We start from the raw sequence: 23,982 nt of genomic DNA, 5'->3' as shown, positions 1-23,982 counted from the left end.
TTATGAACACAGGAAAAATTTATTGCAAACAATACTTAGGCTCAAAAACACTTTACATGCACAAACAATCTACACAGTGAGAGATCGAGAAACATTTCTACAGCAAAATTCGTGGTCAACAACATGTTGCCACAAAAGTGTGCTTCACGTATGGAGAGTATGAGAGTACAGGCAGAAATGTCTGCTACTGTGCGAGATGTAGAAAAATATGTCTAGTTTTTCTTTACAGTATGGTACTCTGGAAGCAGGGCTCAGTGCGCCTTGTTGCATGAATCACGTGTCCTCTTTTTGCTTCGGGCGCTGGCTACACCTGCGCTGTGTGTGGCTGCCTTGGGCAAATGGAAAGCTACTGGAAACACAATAGCGGTGGTCGTAAAAGACGATCCCATCACCTCCATGCACGCCTTGAATGCAGCCAAAGCGCGGGCGGCCACATGAGTGAGCACCCGGAGGTTAGCAAGCCAAGTTTTGCACACTCGTGAGTGGAGATGCAATTTCAAATAAGGTCGTGCGACTTCATAGAGATGGCGGCACCTCTCAACAATCAGTGGTGTTAAACATGCGCGAAATATTAAACATAAGGTCGCCCCACCCCTACAGCATCGTACATGTACAGCAGAAACCAAGCGGGACAGATCAGCACACTTGTACATGTATTGCAAAAACCCCTCAAAGGGTTTCTAACATATTTGTCGATTGTAACGAGAACAGAGCTTTTGTAGGCAGAAAAAAGAAAGGCAAAGTGGCACCACCTGTGTTAGACTAGGGTACCTCTCGTGACGTCAGCACAGTCTGATTCACAGAGGGGTCACCTGAAGATTACGTCACTCTGACCATATTGGGATGGGCTTTTCAAATTGAGTAGCATCAGCACCTATGGCGGCAATTGTCTGCGCAACGAAGTGATGTATTGACACCCAGAAAACAATTTTTCGAAATGAGACAATGATCTGGTAGCAATTTTCAAATAAGGTTGTGCGACTTTACAGAGATAGCAACAACTCTCAGCAACCAGTAGTGTTAAACACACGTGAAATATTAAAACATAAGGTCGCCCATTAATCTATCTATCTAGCCTGAATTGAGGGCTTCATTGCAGCAAATTCAAAGGTGCACTTGAACTACAAGGCACACACATTTTTCTCTTTCGGCACACTGATTTATATGCGCGCATACACAAACTGCCATCCTGCAGGTATCCCAATCGGTAGGTACAAACTCCTACAGCAGGCTCTCTGGGATGTCGGCACGCTGGGGGTAACTAAGCTGGGTGCCGGGCGACTGGACCGTGATGCTGGCAACGTCGCATGCCTTCTTGATGGTGTCCGCCAGGGGCACGTCACGGTGTCGCACATAGTGATACGCAAACGCCCCGTTGAATGCGTCGCCGGCTCCCTGTGCAAGCAGACAGAAAGAGGGTTGATTAATTCATCAATGATCGATTGATCAACGATCAAATCAATTGGCACAGTGCTCCAAAGCAACGCAAAGACTACGAGACACTGTAGAGGAGGGGGCTACAATTAATTTTGACAACGTGGAGTTCTTTTTTAGCATGCATGAAGACATCATGACATGACCGCCTTTGCATTCTGTTCCCACTGAAATAATGCTGCATTCGAAATCAAACCTGCAACCTTCTGCTCAACAGCAGCCATAGCTGCAGAGCCGCTACGGCAAGTCCAAGGTGCAGTCGACCACAAAAGTTGACGGGACAAGGGATTAACAGAAAAGCTTAATTCCTAAAAAGCTTGGATGCATAGCTTTGAATTTAAAGTTTTAATCTAAAGCAATTTATTGCGACTCACATGGCGATTCACTAGAAGCAACGTGCCTTAACGAAGCAGAAATTCACACTTGTCGTGGAACCCAACTTTCATGGCCAACAGCAAAAGCAACTTGTCTAAACTCGCATGAGTAATGTACTAACCGTTGTATCCTCCACATCAACCTTCTCGGCTGGGATGTGAGTGAGCAGGCGGTTGGCACTGGTGCAAAAGTAGGCGCCCTGTTCACCGACAGTAATTATCACCGTGTGGCATCCCTTGGCCAGCAGAGCGTCCGCGGCAACCTGACACTCGGCCTTGGTGTGCACCTTCAGGCCGGTGAGTTTGCTGGCCTGGATCGAGATGAGGACTTATCAGTGCTTCATTTCAAGCCGCACCAACGATAGTTCATGGGAGTATTGATGCATTTTGCCACGGATATCGAGGACATATTGCTCAAGAGTGGTGCCACGCACAGCATTTCTGCTTTACTGCTCAGCTTTAAATCCACCATCAGGACATTCTCTAAAGTGATTAATTAGAAAGTTAATTAGTGGGATTTCCTTAACTAACATCACTCAGCAATTTGTCTGACAAGTAGCATCCACTTCCGAGTAACACAGCTTAATGCGACACAACTGCGACATCTACCGCAGGACATATTTAATAAATGAGTCTCTTTCCATTTTTCCATTAGAGGAATAACACAGCACAGAGCTCGGACGACATTGCACGTACCTCAGTCTCGTTAACGCAGAGGATGTCGGTCAACTTGTAAATGTCGTCCGTCATTGTAGGATCGTACGGAGCAGCGTTTACAAATGTCGTCACTGCAGTGAAAAGAAAAAAGGAAAATATAAATTAAAGCTGAGGTAGAATAAATGCGCCGCAAATAACCAAACCAATTGGCCCTGCCATAGCCAGAGCAGCACTCTGACTTCCCCTGCTGGCACGAGAGCTGTTGCCCGCGCCCATTATCGTTCCTGCCGAGCAGATGTGTGCAAACCACACCATTATTTGCATGCGCTGGTTCGAGTGCAACGAGCAGCAGTGGTTAAATTCATCTAGTCCTTTCTTTTGGCCGATGACAAATGCCAATGGTTTTCCTTTGCTGACATCTCGAGCGCCATCGAGATGCGACGCCTGCATCGTCGATGGCGGTGCTTTTCGTCACGCCAGCAATGCTAAAGCTTGCCGTTCCTTTCATTGCGTCACCTTCGAGTGAAACTGCTTAATTCATTTTTTTTTTTGCGAACAGGAACAATAACATCATGGTAAAGCAAGCGTTGTGCACAGTCAACATATCGATTGCAGTGGTTAATGCTGCACCTGTTCTTTTTCCCTGACCGTGCTGTACAATTAAAGGCTAACTGCAAGCGAATTTTTGACCATGTCAAAAGAAGTCTAGTTTACGCTAATGTAAATAACGAGGAGCCGCCGTGCAAAATTTGACGTTTGATATACGAATGAAAGCCCCCTTGCAAAAAATAGCAGCGTTTTTCATACCAAATCTGCAGGCAAAAAAATGCGCCGTTACTGCTAGTCGGAAGCAATGCATAACCTAAAATGTGCAGCACCTCAGCATAACCTCCGAGATAAGGGGGCGCCCATGGCGTACTGAAAAATCCCGGAGGTGATGTGCTGGCACTTATGTCACAGCGACAACTACTGCATCATCTGCTTAGGTGCTGTTTAAAGGCTGCTAACAAAAAAAACAACACATTACCACCATTCCAGCTTTGCAAAGACCGCTCCAGTGGCAGGTGTACTATTCATTTATAACAAATTTAGCCAATGTGGAATTTCGTTACGGTATAGGTGCCCGAATGGAATGTCATTAGGCTAGCATGCCCTTCATGTACCATTATACTTTCGAGCAATCTTCAGGGCCTCCGTCATTGTCTGTCTGGAGCATTCGAAGACGGCCACCAGAATCTTTGCGTTCTTGATCACTTGCTCGGCGTCTTGCACGTCTTGCGGCAGGAGCAATGCCGCAGCTCCGGGGACGTAGACGATGCAGTTATGACCTGCAATGAAAGTACAATTTAAAAGTTATTAATTTCCGTCGTCTGCACTCGTCACTCTTAGAAAAAGGATGTGGGCGCTAAAATTGATGGATGTCACGAGAAGCCGGTGAGGAAATTTCTAGCTGCCATCATCCACATCATTTCTTCACATATTCTGTTTTACCAAGCCTCATGTACCATAAAACACAAACAAAATGGGATGTAATGAATTTTGGATTTATCAAAGTTTAAAAATCTTTTTGGTGATATGAGCACGTAACGGATATGTGCTTATAATTAATATTGATGTTACCGAAGGCATTCCGACTATTCTTGTCTCGGATGCAACACCCCTATTAGGCGAGAAACCCCCTGCAAACCCTGGGGAGGTAGGCAAAAGAAGCGTTAATTGAATGAATGAATGAATGATATACATGTACTGCACATCATTGCATAGACACTAGCACTAGCTATCACAGTACAGTACTTATAGTGTAAAATTGTATGATTGCTTGTTCATATCACGAATACTGGATTCCTATGGAAAGGACCATGCACTCATTTATTCAAGCAAACACTGCTGAAGACTCTTAGCGGACTATAAACTGTCAGGAGTTACAAAAAGAAGCTGCTGTCAGTCCCACCTTTCTTTGTTACAATGATGTTGGCCGTGGCATTGTTTGCCCTTGTGTCTGCTGGCCTGACGTGATCTAAAAGACAACAGATCGACATGCAGATGGCATGAACATCCTTTGACAGAAGTAAGTTCTAGAATAGGAGCAGACGACAGCACACACCTGTGTTAACTTTAATATCACGAAGGTACTGCAAGTAGTCCTTTCCAATCTTGTCACTGCCAACCTGAGCAAACAAGAAAAAAATGCTGATATACAGTATAAGCAGTCTTACATATTTCGCAATTGGGATTGTTTTACTCTTGAGGCAAGCAGTGTGCAAAAACATCACGAAGGAAAGGAAAGATAGGCACAGCTTGTCTTTTCTTTCTGTGTCTATTGTTGGTTTTTTTATGGGCAGGCAAATGATATGCAGTAACATCAAGATATATAGGAAGGTGGCTGTTTGAATTAAGAGATCAAAAGCAGCACATTGATACTGTAGTTGAGAAAGAACTGCAGAAGGGGAGGGAATCAGTTATAACAATATAGCATCTGACACGAATATACCTTCATTAAACTCAATATTCATTATGCATTCGTTACATGCTGATACTGGCAAGAAAATTTTGGATTTGCTTCGTTATATCCACTAATTTGTTGATGTTTGACTGTAATGAATGCACAGAATTGATTATTAATGTTCTGTTAAAGTAACGGAATGGGTGCCAAGGTAAAAGAAACACATTACAGGGGGCCGTATGTATCACAAGATGAAGTTTGAGTTTAAGAAATATGCATGCTTAGGATCGGTTCGACCTCCACAGATTCTTCGATATTTCTGGGAGAGGCCTTTGTCCAACTCAGACTTCTGCTGCTGCAGACGATGATGACGCAGATCAACAAACCAGGATCTTGAAAATAATCCTACTCCCAATTCCATTTCACGCATGCTTCAACTTGATCGGTGCACCCACAATCAATAGGCAGCGAGTGGAAGCTGATGACTGAAAGGAATCATTACATTATGCTGGCCTGCTGTTAATCATTCCCCTCACTGTTTGATCGACTCAACCACGTGCATAACCTGGGGTGCACACACTTGGAAAAGTGATACCGCTGTTTTTTGAAGCAGATTGATTGTCTGCATGCAGGTCATCAACGCCCCTATTTTTAAGGGCGACTGAAGGCATTCCATAGTGCTGGCAGAGCTGAGCAAGGTGTAAGTGAATCAGTTTATCGTGCGGCTTAATTTTGTTGCGCTAATGACTGTAAAGCAGCCCGCCAACATATGACAATTAAAGCATTGCTTTTTGATTAAGCTGCCTTGCCATTTTGGTGCAACAAGGCAGCAGTCTTAAAGCACTGTGTGATGGATCGAATAAAAGTGCAAATCAGCGATACGCGAGTAGGCAGGATGTGAAACTTAGGTAAACTCTGGTGTTACACACAATTTTATGATGCCACAGAAGGGACCAACGTCAGCTCTTCTATAAAGTACAATTTCTTCCATGGTCATTACCTGTATGATAAGCACCAATAAAGCAAAGTTCCGTTTATGCAAATTTTGAGAAAGGTGCAAACTCACTTTTGCGATCATGCCGCATGCCAATCCCATGCGAGCGGCCATAACACAGGAATTGGCTCCCTTGCCACCATGACCCATGACAAAGTCATTACCAATCAGCGTCTCCCCAGGTGCCGGGAAGCGATCAGCATAGCTGTGAAAGTAAAAAACAAGGATAAATTCACTATATGTGAGCATTGAATTACACAGGCGTTTTCATTAGTTTGAGTTAAATGTTGCCATGGATCATGTCCTTTCATTCAACCATAAACACTTAATGGCTGATTCTCTCTTGTTCTCAAATTAATACTATCCATTATCCCTTATACACCTGCTGGAAGATATATATTTCAGGGGTGTAGCCAGATGTGGGGGGGGGGGGGGCGCACACGCGAGCACGTCCCCCCTCTCCTCCTCCCCGAAATGCTGGGCCGCAAGCCCAGTCTCTCCCTCACTCTCTCTCCCTTTTCCCTTTCCAGAAAAAGTTCCTGGGGGCACTGATCGAGTTATTTTGGTAGCATGCAAGAATCGATATGTATAACTCTGGGGGTTGACATATGTGCCACTTGTGCAGCCGTTACCTGACCAGATCGACCACGCAGGCTCCAAGAAATACAGCTTCGATAGTCTTCACATCCGTCTGCTTGACCTCGGCGTATTTCTCCTGTTTGGGGTTGTCGCGCTTGACATCCCCGTTTTTGCTGGACGGCTTCGGTTCATTCATGTCGCGATCACGTCAGGCCGTGAGGTAGTTGCTCGATTCCTAGTGGAGTGCCAGCTACAAGCCCAGCTGCGCGTGGAAGCGCGCATCGACGATTGAGATGATAACGCTTATCTTCTTTTTTTCTTTTTTTTTTTTCTGAGATCCTAAGCTGTTTAAACACGACCTTCGCTAGCGAGGCAATAAGCGTTGAGCAACCACTTACAACGTACGAAGCTAACATTATGCACGGGTTTCAACACTCCTTATTTCGTCTTAAGGCGCCTTCAAGACAGCTGGTTGTGAATTGCCGCACAAAATTAACACAATGGAAGCAAGATCGCAAGATGATCTCAAGGATCAGTGAGGATTAACGTACCGTATTAATCGTCCTTTAACAAGTGAATATAAGGTACCACCGTCCCAGCAGCAGTTGCCACGCGCCGCAAGATAAAGCAGATTTAATCATAAAAAAACAAAAGTCGCGCAAAAGAGTAATTCAGTTGCTTTATAGATGTCTTTACAGGTGTAGACACACTTGCCTAATATGACTTATTTTTGGCAGTCCACAATGTGCACTACATCATGGATACCAGCACACCTCCGCGAGTATGCGCAGACGTCAGCGGTGAGTTTTAGTTTTGCAATTTGAAAACAAATGCCATGTGCGTACTACAATGGACACTCCTACTTCCTCCAAAGCTGTCACATTTTCTCCCGTTTCAGGTAGGGGCGCATGCGTTTACTTCCTGTCACTACACTTTTCAGGTGCGAATGTTAACAAACTAAGCAAAGACGGGAGTTGTTTTATCGGACGTATGTGCTTGTTTCGCGTACAGATCGCAGCGCTACCAGCTCTGCCAAGGGCAACTTGACCGGTATCGCCCGAAAGATAAAAGACAGTTGCGCTGACATTTACAACTTGTCGCAGAGATGGGACACCCTCCGAGCCAACGGAGCCGTGCTGCTGAATAGGATAGCCGGCGCGAAGCTGAAAAGGCAAGTGTGGGCGAGGACCTTTTCAGCGCTCAGACGGTCACGTGTGAACAAAGCGAAGGCGCCCGCCTCTGTTTCACATGGTGCGATTTCGCACTTACGAATTCGCAGATGCGGCAAAACGGCCCGTCTGTGTGTGCGATTTTTGTGTGTTCGGAGGCGCCGTACTTGTGTATAGCTTCCTCTGCACAAGTGCCTCATTAAAGGATGGTCCAAGAAGTGGGCAGTTACCAGAAAATTAATAAAAGAATGCGCAAGATAAAGACTGCCGGGAAAGACGTGTTCAATGTAAAGCAGTCACTGGAGTAAATCGAAAAATGCTTTAAAACATAACACGAGACAGTTTCTGTTCTTTCTTTAACGTTGTTTTCATATGCAAAAAAAATTTAAAAAAAGTATATGCACATGTTGGATTCTGTGAAACAGCCTTGGTGGAGTTTACAGCTATGTTTGACTTCGTCCTCTGCAACCTAGCTCTGATCTCATGCAACTTTTATGTTTATTCACTACACCGCTCGCAAGAAATGCAAGCACCAAATCAAGTGGCTGGAGAGTGCGATGTCATAAAAGCAGAAATGTCACTAGGACAAAGGCAATGCATGGTGCTTGTCGAGGAAAGAATGGCAGTGACTCGTGTCCGCACAGAGAAGTATGACACATATCTAGCTACATTTAAGGATTCTGTACCTGGTGTGTCGTAGTGGAACACACCCATTCTGGAGGATGGGCCAAGATTGGACATGCTCCCAGTAGCACATACCGAATGGCAAAATTAAAGAAAATCATGACATTCAAGTAGCTCGGTGACTACATTGTGCTATTACACAAAGAGTTCTAGCTGTGTACTTTAGAGATAGTTATGAGCCGACATCATATGTTCAGGTTTTGTGTACGAATTTAGGTTGTTTAATTTACTGGTGCTACCTTGTCTGTCAGCGTACAGCGGCTATATAGGCTTGTTTGCTGGTCTTGCATTCAGCGGACATACAATCCACAAACATATCTGACGAGAAATATGGAAATTAATATTGTGGGATAGCTGCTTGAAACACAGTATAAGTTCATGAAATTCATTTCAGTAGGTTTACTGTTTTTCTGGTCACCATGACAGTAGGAGTTTTACATCGCCTGTATTACATGCCGCGTACTTGCACTGTGCTTCGCACAGCTGCGATTTCTGCAAATGAGAACTTTGCATTGCCATTCACGGTGGCTGAAATTTTTTCATTTGTGAGAAATTCAGTTTTCCAGTGAGCTCTCACAAATGAAAAAATTGCAGCCACCATGGACAGCAGTACGAAGTTCTAATTTACAGAAATCGCAGCTGCAAGAAGCACAGTGCAAGTTCGCAGCATGTGATACAGGCGACGTGAAAAATCCTACTGTCGTGGTGACCAATAAAACAGTGTTGACATGAACTTCATGAAACTGTACCATATTTCGAGCAGCTATCCCACAACAGTAGCTCTCAGCTGTGAAAATCGCTGTTATCTTGGTAATGGTGTGCTTCAGAATTTTAGAACTGTACATTATGCGAGGTACCTGGGTACATTTGTAACTCATATGGTGGATAGTTTTGAATCTCAGTATGTATTTTAAATTGCTCTCTAGAACACACTGTTGTACAGAGGGCTCTTGGGAACAAAGCAGGCTATGCACATTCTTATAGAAGAGCACTCGGTGATGATCCAAGAGTGTGGGTATCACGTGGTCCCCACTGCTGATTTAATTAAATTAGTGACTTGTTTCATCAAATCTTGTCCCTGCTTTATGCTTATGTATTTTATCAGTTGACTGGTCAAGATGTTTTAACTCTGGCTTTAGGTTCTTAAATGAATATGTATATGCCTGTCTTGCATGTGAAACTATAGTGTGGTGGCCCTGACTGTTCTCTTATATTTGTCGTACAGCCTGCAGGCTAAAGAGGATGAAGCTTCAGATGAAACAGAAGCCAGTGATGAGAAGCTCTTGGAGCTTTGTTCCTTGCTTCTTGACGTGTGGACTGAGATGGTAAAAGTGGATTCCCTCAATTACTTTCATAATGTGCAGTCAACCAATTCTAAATGTCGACTGGCCGGTCGGTCAGCGCCTTCTAACGGTGCGAAGCAACAAGAGAGATAGGCTTGAGATTGGCAAGATCCAGCCAGTCGACGCTTGCACAGTATTGTTAAAGAATCGGCCCCCCATACATAATAGTAGACCCGCCACGTATATACCTCCCTCTCCCCTCTCTCCCCAGCGTAGGGTAGCAGACCGGATCTTCCCATCTGGTTAACCTCCCTGCCTTTCCCTTTTCTTCTGTCTCTCTCTCTCTGCCATGTATATTCATACCTGTCAACTTTTACAAAATGATTTCGAGTATTGACACCAATAACTTTATCATCTTTTTCATTTGGTGTCTATCTTTGGGCAAAACTTGTTCTGAAAGAACACAATCGCTGTCTGATTTTTCATGGAGTCATTATTGAGACAAGTAGAATATTCACGCCTAACCATGCAGCAGAGACACCAACTTGCTGGGCAAATGGATAACAGAAACTGAGATTTCAGCTACTACTTTGCAGATATCTCATGGATATTGTAAACATTGCTCTTTGTCTGTGGTTCTGATCAATCTTGCTATAAGTACAGAGAAGAGTGTCTGCTTGTAGCTTATGTACATACCAAAGTCTGAGAATTGTTTAATAAACAGTCAATGTCTTCAGTATTGAAACCTTTCCTTGGCATTTTTCACCAACCTTTAGTATTTTTCTGGCTTTGACTGTAATATATTTCAGATTCCAAAGTTGGCAAGTATGTATATGTACCAGCTGTTTTCAGGAAGGCTTACATTGTTAATAAACACAGTGTAGCAAATATTGAGAAAAAAAAATTTTTTTTCTTGCACGTGTGCGTGTGTGTGCGAGTAATCCATTTGGACGAAATGGGAAATGTTGGGAACTGTTGTTTCACCGGCTTCTCCACAAACGGTAAATCTTTTGGTAACATATCGTCTGTGATGGTAGACATTCGGACAACAGTAAATCTTTTGGTAACAAATCATCTGTGATGGTAGACATTCGAACACATGTCACAATCACTGGATGGATTACCTGTCTGGTCAAGCAGTCTTTATCTCCATCTACAATTGTTCGGGGGTTTCACAGGCAAAAAGCAGTCCTAGACCACTTGAAAATGCCTGCAATGTCACTTGCGAATTAAGAATGTTAAAAAGTGTGAACTAAACACAAATGAGAAAGGCACATATACACACAAACACAGGTGCTACTTCTAACAATTCATTTTTGCAATCCTATTGCTGCTGTTGGGCAAACCGACTGTTGCCTGAACGATTGGTTGTGAGAGCACTCTTACAAAGTTAAAAACAATGCTGGTGGGTTTCTTGCAATGCATTGTAAGACGTGGCTGTCGTCCATTGATTGACAGCTGCAGAATTTTTGGCCGAAGCAAGTTTCAGCTTGCAAGAGAGATTATCGAAGCAGAAGAGATCGGAAGGCTATGTGAAATGTGTGTAAGCATGCCATGCATAGCGCTAACAGCAAAATAAATTGATTTTCTGGATGGGCCAATGTAGATTACTTAGAACTGATAGAAGCCTTTGTGCATTTTTTTCAGTTCTTCACACTCATTCGCTCAAGCTATGTTGCTCTCGATTGTATGCAAAGTAGCAACAGAATCGCAAGAATAAATTGTTGGAAGTAGCGCTTGTGTGTGTGTGTGCGTGTATGTGTGCCCTTTTTTGTCCATGCCCAGTTTGCACCTTTCAACGTTATGGATTGCCGACGTGTCCAAACCGCCACTCTGGTTGCTAATGAACTTTTCCTTTAGACATCAACTCAAGTGACATTTCACAATCAAGTTTTTAATTAAGATTAGGGGGAATGTTGTAGCTGTAACATTGAAGCCAGCTGTGATATGCAGAGCATACCAATTTGCTCGGAATTCTTAGTCCAGACTCTAGGGTACTAGTCTTTAGAAATTCGTGTTAGAAATGTGCAGCAAAATGCATTGATGTTCCACTTTATATTTTGCTAGACTGCAGTAAAAGATAAGTGGAGCTTGAAGAAATTTTAACTAGGACTAATATCCAGCTCCAGACAAATTTTTTTTTGCAGCTAAGGGTTTCACAGCTGTAAAAGTTGAAACTTGCAAAAGAAGGGGGCGGGGGCTTGTCAATATTGTAAAAATTTCATTTGCCCTCAGTTATCCCCAGGAAACTCTTTTCACGGAAGGCTGCAGTGTAACATGATGGGTTTGGATAAAAAAATAAAATGTGTTGCAACTTTCAGGAGCAGCAAGTCACCAAGATGACTGCGATTGTCAACAACTTGTCAGCTGTGGTGGACCTCCACAACACCTCATCTTCATTGCGGGTCGACGAAGTCCCCTTCACCACGTGGCCAGTCGAACGTTTCTGTAAGCCACCGCTGATGAAAGTAGCACCTGACAACTTCGTTAACTTGAGTGGCTTAAACTTTCTTTTTGACAGCGTGTGGATGCACGTGGCGACATCTGATGTGCCTTTTTATGTTGCACTCGTTCATATAAGCAAGCTGCAAACATTTTGACCAGAGGCAGCGCTCTTGTCATCAAGGATGCAGCGTGCAGACGTCAGGTGCAGACGACAGGTGCAGATGCATACACCATCTATTTTTTAAAAATTGTTCGAACAATTTATTTTCACAATTGTTTCCAGCGGTGGTCTTTCACTGGCGGTCTTGTGTGCTCTGCAATGAATGACTTACTGAAGTCACATGCCATTATCAGTGACATTGCAGGCAGCGAATGTGATGTAAAAGTGTTTATGAGTGTGACCCTGACTCTGGCTAGAAGCCCCCTCCCTCCAGAGGAAGGGCATACAGGCTTGCATTTTAAATTTCAGCTGTTTTTGCATCATGCCATGGTTGGGTACGTGATGCATGTACGGTGCTCGTTTGTTTGCAATGCCTAAATCTGGTGAGGGGCCCCTTAAGAGAAACCTTTACTTCTGCAGCTTCTGTATAAATACACTGGAACGGGTGGAATCGTTGTGCTCAGCGTCCACTGCACCGATTTGATGAGGTTCGTTGCATTTAAAAGGAAGTAACAATCTACCCACTGGAGAAAGTATATTTTCAAAAACCTACATCCTCTAATTCTAAAAAATCACAAAGTTCTGCAAATTTTAAGTGGTTTGCAAGTTTGTAACGTTGTAAGTGGGCAATAAAAAGTGATACCACAATTCTGTAAACTGCCTCTGCCGAGAAATCCAATGCAGACGAAATTAATACAATAGATATTGCTTCCCTTCATAATGTACCACTAATTTGCAAGTTGCAGTTTTTCAACATCCTCGTAAGCATTGTAAGAATTTCATATTTCATGCGAGCCATAAACTCGGTGTATTGCATATTTCCACTCCAGATCCTTTAACAGGTAGAGTTAACAGAACTGCTATAGTATCTGTTCTTGGTGCAGAGTTATGGATTTGTAAACATTGTGCTTCTATGTATTTTTCAAACTTGCCTATTGTTGGCAATTTTTGTTCAAATATTTCTCAGCCTCAGGTCTCACTTTTGTTTTTATGCTTCTTTTCTCCACTTTCTACAGTTAGCACAACTCAGCTTTATTTTATTTTTTTTAATGCAGTGAGCTTTATTCAAATTGGTTCTGCCATTCTCCAGTGAGAGCATGGCAGCATTTCACATGTATTTTGATGGGGAAATCGGAGTTGACCCCGCGGTAGACTTAAACAAAATTAAATTGTGTTTAATACATTTAATCCTCTTATTAATACAGCTTCTCTGAGCAATTCACCAACTTTGATTTTTGAAAAAATCCTTCTCTTATATTTTCTTTTTGCAGATGATACGGCCTGCGAGATTGCTGTAGCATTCGCAAAGGAATTGGGGATTAAAAAATGCATCGTGGAAGAGGTCGCCATGCAGGGTGATGAGAAGACCTTGTCGTTTTACGTGACAGCGTGGACTTACCAGGTCTACATAGACGCGGAAACTGAATTGTCCCTCGAAGCACTGGTGCGCGAAGTTGGCCTCAAGTGAACGCATCTCACGCGCGGGTGTTTGTGACCTGTGAGCTTGTTTACTTTGAGAAATCACTGCGATGGTAGACTTTTATCAGTGGCGGCATTATTTGGAGTCGACATTATCGACTTGTTGATAAATTTCCTTGGCAACAAAGAGAATACTACAGAGGTGGAGTATTTTCGCAATGCCGTACTGCACCAAATAGTCCGACAGCGCTTTCTCTTTTGGTTTTTCAGAGCACACTGAATCAGCGTAGCTTGTGACTTGCACCCGATTCACATTTGCAAGAATGTGAAAGAGTAAATGAAAACAAAAATTGAAATATAACACAGAGTAGTGCATCTTGCATGTTATTTTAGTACAAGAAAGGGAAGAATTGTCACCCAACTGAGCATACTCTAGAATTTATTGTTAGGCTATTTGGTTTTTCATGACTGATCAACTTAGTGCAATAAAGACCAATAAAGACAAGTGCTATTCACAGTTGTTTAATGGAAGGGAAGAATTGTACATAGATGTCCTCTTATACATACCCAACTGTAGCATGAAAGTACATACCTTGTAGCTTCGTGCTACATTCACATTGATGAACATTTTTTTCCTTCCTCCCCCTTGCGGGGTCCCACAGAACTGATTTGCCATATTTTAATACAACTGCTGCAGTAAATAAGATTTATATGTCTTCTGTTCCCCCATATTAAACTCGAATGAGACTGTGGGACTATTTCATAGAGTGCTGTGATGCTGTCTCTAGAACAGCAGCCACGGTCGGGGAAGTCCGGGAGAGTTGGCAAAGAAAAAGTTTTCCTTTAAAACTTCACTAGCGAGTGCCGGAGCACCTAAATGGTTTACCATGATACTTGTTTATATGAATCAGTTTCAGTTTCTCTACACCAGAGGAGACTGTGTCACGACTTCGGCACACCGGCTCACTTTGTTCCTGTGGTCGCCTTGGCTGCCACGTGCGGTCAGAAGAAAGAAGCGCCACACTTCTGCTTGCTTTCTACCGCACAAGCGTTTTTTTTTTCTTTTTTCAGGTCTCCCACAGACTTTTATTTCACGGAAACTACGCCATCTCTTGACATGGCTCAACACATGACAGCATGCACATACATAGTTGGCATACACGTACAGTCATCTGTACTATTGTTGCAGATATGCTGTTAGTCACCTGTTTTCTAAGGGATTAAGCTATAAAGCAACAAATGCTACCTAAATATCCCCTCTGCAACAAATACATACATCAGTTCCTTAACAAACCAGATCCATTTCCTTGACTCTTGCATTGCAAAGCAAATATTGATGGGGGCGAAATGCGAAAACACCCGTGTACTTGAATTTAGGTGCATGTTAAAGAACCCCAGGTGGTCGAAATTTCCGGAGCCCTCCACTACGGCGTGCCTCATAATCAGAAAGTGGTTTTGGCACGTAAAACCCCATAATTCTATTCAATTGCAAAGCAAATAACTTTATTTGGTTCTTGATGTCCCAAAATGTTGACACAAAGTTCAGCATTTCAGAACTTCACCATTTAACAAATGATCCTACAAGTGTTTTCAAACTGTTATACTTGCTAAGTGTGATCCTTTCATGTGAAAGAACTGTGTGGCATTTCTCAAACTTTGAAGAAATGTGTTACCAGTTCTTTAAGGAGGCATAGTTGCTGCCTGTTCATCGGGGGATAGAAAGGGTATGGAGAAGGATACATAAAGAGCTGAAGACATCACAAAGACAGAAGCAAAACGACACCAAAGAATGCGCCACAACAGCTCAAAATTTAATGCATGTTAGTTGAATGTCACTTGAAACTATTTATTGGGCACTGTACAAATGAAGCAAGATATCTGGATGACTTCTGGTTACTTTATACTTTTCACCTTCTTGATTTCCTTGTATATGCTGTACTTCTGGACTGGAAAAAGAATAAGAGAGAGACTGTTGAGCATGCTTGCCTGGTTAAACACACCTTCGATTGCAGTTTTACACTTGGACAAACATGCCACTGTGCATGGCTAACCTCACAAGGATGCATAACTGCGAATGACGGAAAAAAACACTGGACAACAAGGAAGACCGGACACACAAGTGCATTGCACATTGGAACCAATGTGCACATTTCTCTTTACCATAATGATGCCGTCTGAAATGGCTGGTATAGTGTTGGTATTGGTTTACTCCGAGAATGTCATAATGATCATCATCAGCCTATTTTTATGTCCACTGCAGAACAAAGGCCCCTCCCAGTCATGTCTGATTACCGTCTTGCGCTAGTTGATTGTCAGTTTTCTGCCGTCTTTGATTGTGCTTCCCTTCCCTCGGTACACATTCTGTATATATAATGGCCCACCAGTTATCTGCCTTACGCATCACGTGGCCTACAGAGCTCCATATTTTTCTCTTAATATCAACTGAGAATGTACACTTTTCATTACCGGAATACTGGAGTGTATCGCAGACATCCAATCAATACAGTTTTTCAATTTTAAAGAAAGCGTAATAAACAAGATATGAATAAATGAACACTGCATGCAAGAGATACTGAATGTTAATAATTTTGATGATAACCTATACAGTGTCGCTTAACTTGTTCGGATACTTGCCTACATTACAATGACTACCTTTATATACAAAGTGGTAGCTAAGCATGAAATAGAATTGGGAAAAAAGAATAAATTGCAATTATACTGGCACAGTGCACACGCATGAAACAAGAAATTATTTAAATATGTGTTGAAATTCCGGTCCATCATCACCAGCCTATTTTATACGTTCACTGCAGGACAAAGGCCTCTCTCAGCAATATCCAAATGCCCCTGCATTGTACCAGCTGACCCCACCTTATGCCTGTAAATTCACATTACCCAATTCTCTGCGATCCTCAACTGCGCTTCTCTTTTCTTGGAACCCATCTCGTAACTCTACAGACTCTGAAGACCAGACCTTAAAACGGGCACACAAGGTAAAAATAAGTTGAACTGCAGAGCAGCACAGTGTGTGGCCTCACGTGATTGGTTCTACCCAAAGGACTCCCATAGGCACATCTCGTTTAGCTGCGACTTTGTTTTGATACACTACACTGCATTTCGTAGGTGGCAGACAACGCTGCGGAAGCTATGTGATTAGCATGATCATAGAAGTTTCACTCCACGTATTTCGCTGCGCTGTTCTTGATCTGCGATGCTTTTTAGAAAATGACTACTTCCATACTACAGCTACAGCTTGTGGGTGCACGGTTACATAAAATGACATATTTGCATGCCTTCATGCTTCCAGCATGCAACATACTAACTTTTGGTCGTGAGCACAAGTAGTGTGCTGTGGATGCTGATAGCAGAGATGTGCCACTCTGCTCGTTCAATGGTGCACAGGTTCATATCTGCAATGCCTTCTGTGTAGTAATTGTCACATTTTTTTCTGCATAAAGTAACACAGCGTTACATTAAATTATATGACGCATACCTATATCTTACTTTCATTGTGACCCACCATATTTTGACCACAAATGGGAGCAGTTCTCTAGCCTATGTAGTGAGAGTTGCCTGCTGTGAAGGCAAGCTTTGTGCTCTGTTAATGGATGTAGGTGGCACAAGTACTTAGAAGCTGCATTTTGAGGGGGACGGCTCAAGCATAGAAAGGAGTGTGTTTGAGCTGCTCTTGCATATGTTTAGCTTCTTGCTGCTAGCGTACATATCTGCTGCGTGAAACGCCAAACGTGTGCTACAACTGATGTTCCATTTGGGTCCTGCATATTGGCGCCTCTGTACAGCCGTATAGCTCTCAATATATGCATTTCGTTGTATCCGACATTCTTTACATCAACGAGGTTCCGCTACATCGTACAAGTTGAGGGGTCACCGAATCCTAAGCGACACAATTCACACATCAGAAACGAAGCTTGGCCTGCAACGAAAACTTCGCCCCGGGGTGTCCTATCGGCGCAAGTGGCTGCACAGGCTTGGCGACGTTCAAAGACTGACGCTTACTGTAGGGGTCAAACCTCCAGAGCTCGAGCTTGTCGTCTAAGCGTGCTCGTGCCTGGACGAACTTGTGCTTCGAGACTATGCTTTCCAAGAGCACCAGGATGAACCTACGAAAGAAACAAGCAACAACAGGCGATGCTAGTTTCAGTATTCGCAGTTCTTTCAGGCCCGTGCGCCAGTGATCGCCCAAAATCGCAGCGAAAGAAGAGTAAACGAGGTGCTACCCACTTGGACTTAGCCTTGGCCATATTGCTTTAGCACCGGCACACCTAAAGCTCCTTGAGATGTGCGAATCCGCAGACGACAGAGCGAAAGTGAGCGCTCAAACCACAGCTCTTTTCGCAGGTAGATCTCGGATCTAACCGCAGCACTATTTCATCTTTCTATGGGCGCCATGTTGGCCATGTGAGTATCGATGAGTTGATTCGGCCTTGTCTACCGTACCAAAAGGCAGTGGTTTCGCTTCTATACAAGATTGTGTCCAAACCTTTCTGCAAATTCTAGCGAAATTCTTGGATAATCAAAAAAGCTTTCCGTATTATGTTAATTTGTGCGAGGCACAGGGAGTTCGTATCTCTTGCGTTTAGTCTTGTTTCTAACGCCACCGCACACAGATTAGTTGCGATACTTCCGGTAACTTGAGCATCAAAAACTTGACTCGTTATTGCGGAAAATGTTTGTATATAGAGATTGTTGCGTCACCTATTGGTGTTTAAAAAAACTAACAATGCGTTAAATTGTAACATGGTATGTTAATTTGTTTTTCTTCATAGGGAACGCACCCGTCTGCTACTCGCCGTTCGTGCCCGAAAATTGTGAGCGGTAAATGGCTAGACAGTTTCGCGACTGCAAAGCTCGACAAACTCGGGCGTGTACGAACTTCCGGGCTCCGGCTGCAATTACGGGTCCGTGCTTTGTTTGTGTGCTGGCTGTTGGTGGTGGTGAGATCGCTCGCGCTGTGCTTATTTGTCGTGTATCCTGTGCGCTCTGAAGCGTGCTGTGTTGGACTCGCTCGAAGAGCCAGTGCGGGGGCCCGCAGGACCGCTTCGTGTCTCAGTTGCACCAAGCCGTCGGTTCGCGGGCCTGTCACGAATAGGCGCCGTTAGCCTCCCAGGCGAGAGCTATAAAAAAGGGAGCCCGATAGCTGCGGGACGACCGTGAACTGCGAGCAGCCTCCGTCCGCCATGTGTGACTAACGCCAGCACCCTCAGCCAGCCTAGGTAGATCATTTTTTTTCTCCTCTACCTGGCGCCTTAGGGGTTGTACTTGGTGCTAGCACGCATTTGCGGGACCCGTTTGATTTTCTCCTGTCCTGAGTCCGAGCAGGAACTTGGATGTATGCCCGTTTAGACCAGTGTTTTCGCTTTGATCGGATCGAGTACGGTGCAGCGGTCGTAGATGTCGAGCGCACATTCAACCTGCTGGGAGAGCTCGTCGGATCGTGCGCATTTGGATCCGCCCTGTCCCTGAGGCGAAGCGGCGTGCGCACTGGGCAAATACCGTATTAAACCGCTTGGAATCGGCCAGCTGTTATGCTAAGCGAACCATCGTTTTCTTTCTCTCTCACGCTTCGCAGGGATCCGAAGCGGCCGCTGGGTATGGCACTTGGATCTCCGCAGAACAGCAGCAGACCAGCGTGCAACGCGAGTGCCGTGACGTCACCGCCGACGGGCAGCCTCAACCAGCTGACTGCTGTTGTCCTCGTCGTTGACTCGGGCTGCAGCGTACCGTCGTTGTGGCTTGTTGGGCGTCAGTGCTAGCGACGACGACCCTCGCTTCTTGTTCGTCCGGCTGGTGCTCCAGCTCGCTGGGGTCGGGGCTGGGGACGTAAACGTTTCTCCTGCGCCGTGTGCGCCCTGCGTCGTGGTTTCGCATACAGCACTGCGCTGCCCAGGCACGCCGAGGTCTCAGCGGACGGGCCCGTTCGCGAGATCGCGCCGTCGTCCCGAAACTTGCGCGTCTGCTCGAGCGCGCGCGCGCGTGTGTGTGTGTGCATGTGTGTGGTCTCCGTGTGCTGAACGTCGTCGTGTTCGCACTTGGAAGGGGCTGCCGAGACTGACGCAAATCGGAGTTGAGGGAAGCGTGAAGGCAGCGTGAGAGTCGAGGTTGAAAAAAAAAAAAAAAAAGTCCTCAACGAGCCAACGAGAAGCGGTCGAGGCGAGGAGGACGGTAGAGAAAGAGAGAGAGTGTGTGCTTGGGAAATTTCGACGTGCGCTTTCCCAACGAAGCGCTTTTTTGCTCGCTTGCCTAGCGTTTCCGCGCCCGTCGGGGGGAAGGGGGTCGGAGGACCCGGGGCGTGGGTCGGAGGCGTTGGTGAGCGAAAGCAACGAACGGAGCCAAAAAGGAAAACAAAAACAAACAAAAGACAGGGGCCTCCTCGCACAAGCAAAGCAACCAAACAACGAAAACACTTTCACCAAAACAAAGGGGCAAGCCCGTTCAGCGAGCATCAAGGCTGGCATCGTGCGCGAAGACGCAGGAGGACGGCGAAGGATCGTCTCCGCCGCGCAAGAAGCAGCGGGTTGCGCCGGCAGTGATGCAAGCGACGAACGGCTGCTACACTCTGCAAAATGGAGACGAGACCAGCGCGTCCTCAACCGTGGCCGAGAAGGCGGCGACCGTCGCCGCCTCGGCCACCGCCGTCAACAAGAACATCATCGGCTCGCGCACCGAGCAGGACATCATCCGCCTCATCGGCCAGCACCTCCGGGGGCTCGGGCTCAAGTGAGTTCTCTCGATCTCCCACTTCTGCCTGTGGCCACCCAACGCGCGCGCCAGTCTGTTCTTTTCGGAAGGGTGTCGAACCCGAGACCTTCTTTTCTGCCCCGGAAGTGCCCGTGGTCGTAGCTCGGCCAGTGTACTAAACTGTTCCGGTATTCGCCCCGAGTCGTCAATCTGTGGTGGATGTGCCAAGGCGCGACTATTTCATGCTCTAGGTCACGACAAGATAATGTTGCCCCTCAAGTGGAGTTGTAGATACTTTTTGATTGCTGTAGGAAGAAGTTCATTGGTGGCTGTGCGTAGTAAGCGTCGGTCAGCTGTTGCATTGGTGTGGGGCTGTAGTGTACTTCTGTGCCTACTCCGCACCGTTGATTCTTTAAGCGCGTCGCAACCGTTCTAATAGCAGTTGCGACATAAAGAAACAATGTTTCTACCGTTGAACATGATCCTAGTGTTTGGCAGCATGTGTTGAATATAACCTCTTCGGGACGGGTGTATGCTATTTACGCGATCAACCGAGAAAGAACACCTGCTGCCTTGCATTGTGCGTCGGTAACATCGTCTGCATTGATCCAAAATCGCACAGTCACGCGCCAGTCCTACGCAAGGTCTAGTGGGTTCGCGCGCCGTCACACCACGGAGAACGACTTGGGACATGTGTAGTACTACATGCATTAGCAATGCAAAGTTACGTCGCGTGAGTTCACGGCGATATCGTAACTTATACACCGTTAAACGCGACAGCACGCTGCTTCGTCAGCTGTGCGCCAGACGTTTGTTTCGCGAGAATCGCTTGTAGACAGCTGCTGTTGTGCGTGCTGTGGTGATACGATGTTGTTTTTTCTTCCGACTTGTGAAATAGCGCGACGATGACGCGTACTGCTGTTTCCGTACGAATTGCCGTCACATTGCGATCATGCGTTGCTGTATAATCGCCAGTGCGGTTACCGCGCGAACTGAGGCGTTTGCCATTCGCGCTAGTGGATCGTCTGTTGCAGACGGACGCGTTGTTAGGTTAGGCAAACGATCGAAACCTTATCGTCCGAGCACCGACTTTGCGTTACATTAGTTTTTCGCGTAGTAGCTGAATTCGGCGTTTTATTAGCGTTCTTACTTTTTTTTTTTTTTTCGTTATGAACTTGAGGTCGGCAGTGGTTGAGGGTTGGCCAATGTTTACAGTACTGCCAGCACTCTTCCGCTAACTTTGACAATGGCAGTGCTGCAGTAGATAACAAGCCGCGGCTATCGGGGAGGCTTTTTCCTTCTCTCTTTTTTTTTTTTTTAGACCTCCTGGGTGGCTGCAGTGCGGACACGTGATAAAGTGACAAACGCCGTCTGCTTTGTGGTAGTATGTGGCGCGAGCTCTTTCATCATGAGCGGATATCCGGAAGTGAGCAGGGCGACGCGTGTTAAAAAAAGAAATGGACCGAGCACATTGGCCTTGTGATGTTGCCCCTGAACGTTGCTGATAAGGTGCCAAGGTGCGCTGATGGGTGCCTCGCCAGGAACGCGAGGCACCCATCATGCGAAACTGTTTCTAGGAAGCTAAAGTCATCAGCATAATGTTTAATTATAATTTGCCGTTTTTGCTAAAGCAGATGCAGTTTTAGAACCAGCATACACAGGCATTGGGTTCTTGTGCGATAGCGCACCCTGACTTAGGGACCTCTTCTTCTAGCAATTTATTTTAGAGAGTTACCTGAAGCCTCGTAGTACTCCAGCGCCAATTGCAGAGTTATTATGTGCCCTTTTTTCGGGGTTCTTTAATTTATATGACCATTTGACAGCATCTCTAACTTTGAGTCCTAAAGCTTTTCCAATTCCAAAAGTTTGCGGATTGGCTGTTCAGTCTTAACCACAGTGGTCAGTGTTCCAACATCTACGTGACATGTTAAAAGATAGTCAATAGTTTTGGGAATTCGAATTTTCGCAGTGTGGAAGAATCACAGATTTAGTACAACTCTGGAGTTCTGGAGCATAAAAATTTTGCTCAAATGTTTTACTGCAAGTGATGAAATAATGACGCTTATGGAAGCCGAAACCCGTTGTGATTGTTTAGTGGCTATGATGTTGGGCTGCTAAGCATGAGGTCGCGGGATCTAATCCTGGCCACGGCGGCCGCATTTCTATGCTGGTGAAATACGAAAATGCCTGTGTACTTAGATTGTGTAGTCGTAATCAAATCATGCTTTTGGCACGTAAAACCCCATAACTTTTTTATGAAAGCCAAAGGTACTTTCCCATAAAGACTACAGTGACTGTCTGCAAAAACTTCAGTGACTCATATTCTGTTGTGGTCGTTACTGTAGTTAACATATCACTGCTTGTCACTTCAAGATTGTAACATTGTGTTCAAGTGCACAAACTTTAGTTTCATGATTAGTAAATATCATGACTTATCTTTGATAATGTCGTTGCCCTAACAAAGCATCCCAAGTGTATAAACCGCAATTCTGAGCTAATAAATCAAGCAGGCAGTGGTGTTATATTCTGCTGTCTAGGTATAAGAAAGAAAGCTGGCAGACTGGCATGTTAACAATTGAAAAAAACAAGCTGGAGAACTTTTTAGATAGTCACACCCCCTGCAAAAGAAAGATACACATATATATTGATAAAAGTATCTTTATCTTTTGAAAGATCAAGGTGAAAACACTCAGCTCTGGGAGCAGCATTTCAATGGTTTTGGATGATCTGTCATCAGGAGATGAGATTAAACACAAGTAATCATGGCAGCTTGTCTTTTCTACAGAGGCCAGGAGACATTCAAGATAAGGATAGCACAAGGAAATAATTTTTTTGTGATGATTTCATTCATTCATAACAATTATCAAGCAGCTCACATCCATGATTCATTGCACAGCTTGCCAGTTCTGGCTTTTGAAAGTCTTTCTAGATTGCCCCACTGTACATGTGCATTACAGCAATGAGTAGAACCCATCTTCATTTACAAGGTGTTCTTAGGTCAGCATTCTCCACAGTACCACTGTTGAGAGAGACAAAAATTGGCACTTGTCGATCTTGGTTTAGTACTTCATCATTTCACGGTCATGATCACTAAACCTTGATATAATGAGCTCATCTAAGTTTATCAGTTAATTGCATTCTTTATATATTAAGATATACTGGGTGATCCAAAACTAACAGAAAAAAGGAATTTTTTGGGAAGCATAGAGTGTACATGGCGGTGAGAGCAACCATTAAAACCTATCACTATAGTCAAGATTCTGATGAAGATGCAAGCCAGCATACATTGGAATACCACACTATCAGTGAGTGGCAGATTTGTCCACATGCGAGTTAAAACATCCTGTGAACATTGACGAGGATCGTGAGCACTAACGAGCGTAGACGTGAATGAGAATGGTGCACGAAGTCTGACCCATGCATGAGCAGCCCCGAGACAACTTTTGAATATTGCAGCCGCTGGGAAAGTTGCAGGACACCTGCTGCTTGCTCAAGCCCACTGCTACGACTGACCTAAATTTCAGAGATTGCATCGTGGACATTGCAATGCTGCCCGCTCACGCACTGCTGTTAAAAAAGAAGCCTTCTTTGCGGGCCCTCCCATACCCTGCTTACTGTGGCTTCTGCTGCGGCTGTACTGCC

The 23,982-nt window shown here is 44.8% G+C and overlaps 4 protein-coding genes across 8 annotated transcripts in view; 2 read left to right on the top strand and 2 right to left on the bottom strand.

The window, feature by feature from the left end:
- Positions 1–7,138, bottom strand: LOC142563592 (ribokinase-like). 2 transcript variants are annotated; one of them, XM_075674171.1, is made up of 8 exons: positions 7,033–7,138; positions 5,975–6,107; positions 4,570–4,633; positions 4,417–4,482; positions 3,629–3,793; positions 2,505–2,596; positions 1,931–2,119; positions 1–1,395 (listed from the first exon to the last, which is right to left on the bottom strand). In XM_075674171.1, exons 2-8 carry the CDS (start codon positions 6,050–6,052, stop codon positions 1,222–1,224), a joined length of 828 nt encoding a protein of 275 aa, XP_075530286.1. In that variant the 5' UTR covers positions 6,053–6,107; positions 7,033–7,138; the 3' UTR covers positions 1–1,221. The 2 variants fall into 2 exon arrangements, with proteins under 2 accessions (XP_075530286.1, XP_075530285.1); XM_075674170.1 differs by lacking the exon at positions 7,033–7,138 and adding an exon at positions 6,535–6,817.
- A 52-nt stretch (positions 7,139–7,190) lies between these two features.
- LOC142563593 (cyclin-dependent kinase 2-interacting protein-like) lies at positions 7,191–14,391 on the top strand. 2 transcript variants are annotated; one of them, XM_075674173.1, is made up of 5 exons: positions 7,191–7,281; positions 7,493–7,652; positions 9,560–9,659; positions 11,939–12,065; positions 13,494–14,391. In XM_075674173.1, exons 1-5 carry the CDS (start codon positions 7,239–7,241, stop codon positions 13,688–13,690), a joined length of 627 nt encoding a protein of 208 aa, XP_075530288.1. In that variant the 5' UTR covers positions 7,191–7,238; the 3' UTR covers positions 13,691–14,391. The 2 variants fall into 2 exon arrangements, with proteins under 2 accessions (XP_075530288.1, XP_075530287.1); XM_075674172.1 differs by having other exon boundaries at positions 7,258–7,379.
- Positions 14,392–15,429: 1,038 nt separating this feature from the next.
- mRpL33 (mitochondrial ribosomal protein L33) lies at positions 15,430–18,224 on the bottom strand. The gene is made up of 3 exons (XM_075674174.1): positions 17,884–18,224; positions 17,659–17,762; positions 15,430–15,587 (listed from the first exon to the last, which is right to left on the bottom strand). Exons 1-3 carry the CDS (start codon positions 17,901–17,903, stop codon positions 15,535–15,537), a joined length of 177 nt encoding a protein of 58 aa, XP_075530289.1. The 5' UTR covers positions 17,904–18,224; the 3' UTR covers positions 15,430–15,534.
- A 243-nt stretch (positions 18,225–18,467) lies between these two features.
- Positions 18,468–23,982, top strand: part of LOC142563591 (WD repeat-containing protein 26) — a 33,288-nt gene continuing 27,773 nt past the window's right edge. For 2 of the 3 annotated variants that reach the window (XM_075674169.1, XM_075674166.1), the window contains exons 1-2: positions 18,567–18,875; positions 19,232–20,379. In XM_075674169.1, the coding sequence (XP_075530284.1) occupies positions 20,192–20,379 (188 nt within the window). In that variant the 5' untranslated portion in view covers positions 18,567–18,875; positions 19,232–20,191. The other variant, XM_075674168.1, reaches the window with a different exon arrangement.

Source organism: Dermacentor variabilis, chromosome 11 (assembly GCF_050947875.1).
Source record: "Dermacentor variabilis isolate Ectoservices chromosome 11, ASM5094787v1, whole genome shotgun sequence".
In the NCBI taxonomy this organism is placed as follows: domain Eukaryota; kingdom Metazoa; phylum Arthropoda; class Arachnida; order Ixodida; family Ixodidae; genus Dermacentor; species Dermacentor variabilis.
The sequence above is the reverse complement of the archived record's forward strand: the minus strand, read 5'-3'. Positions and strand labels throughout refer to the sequence as shown.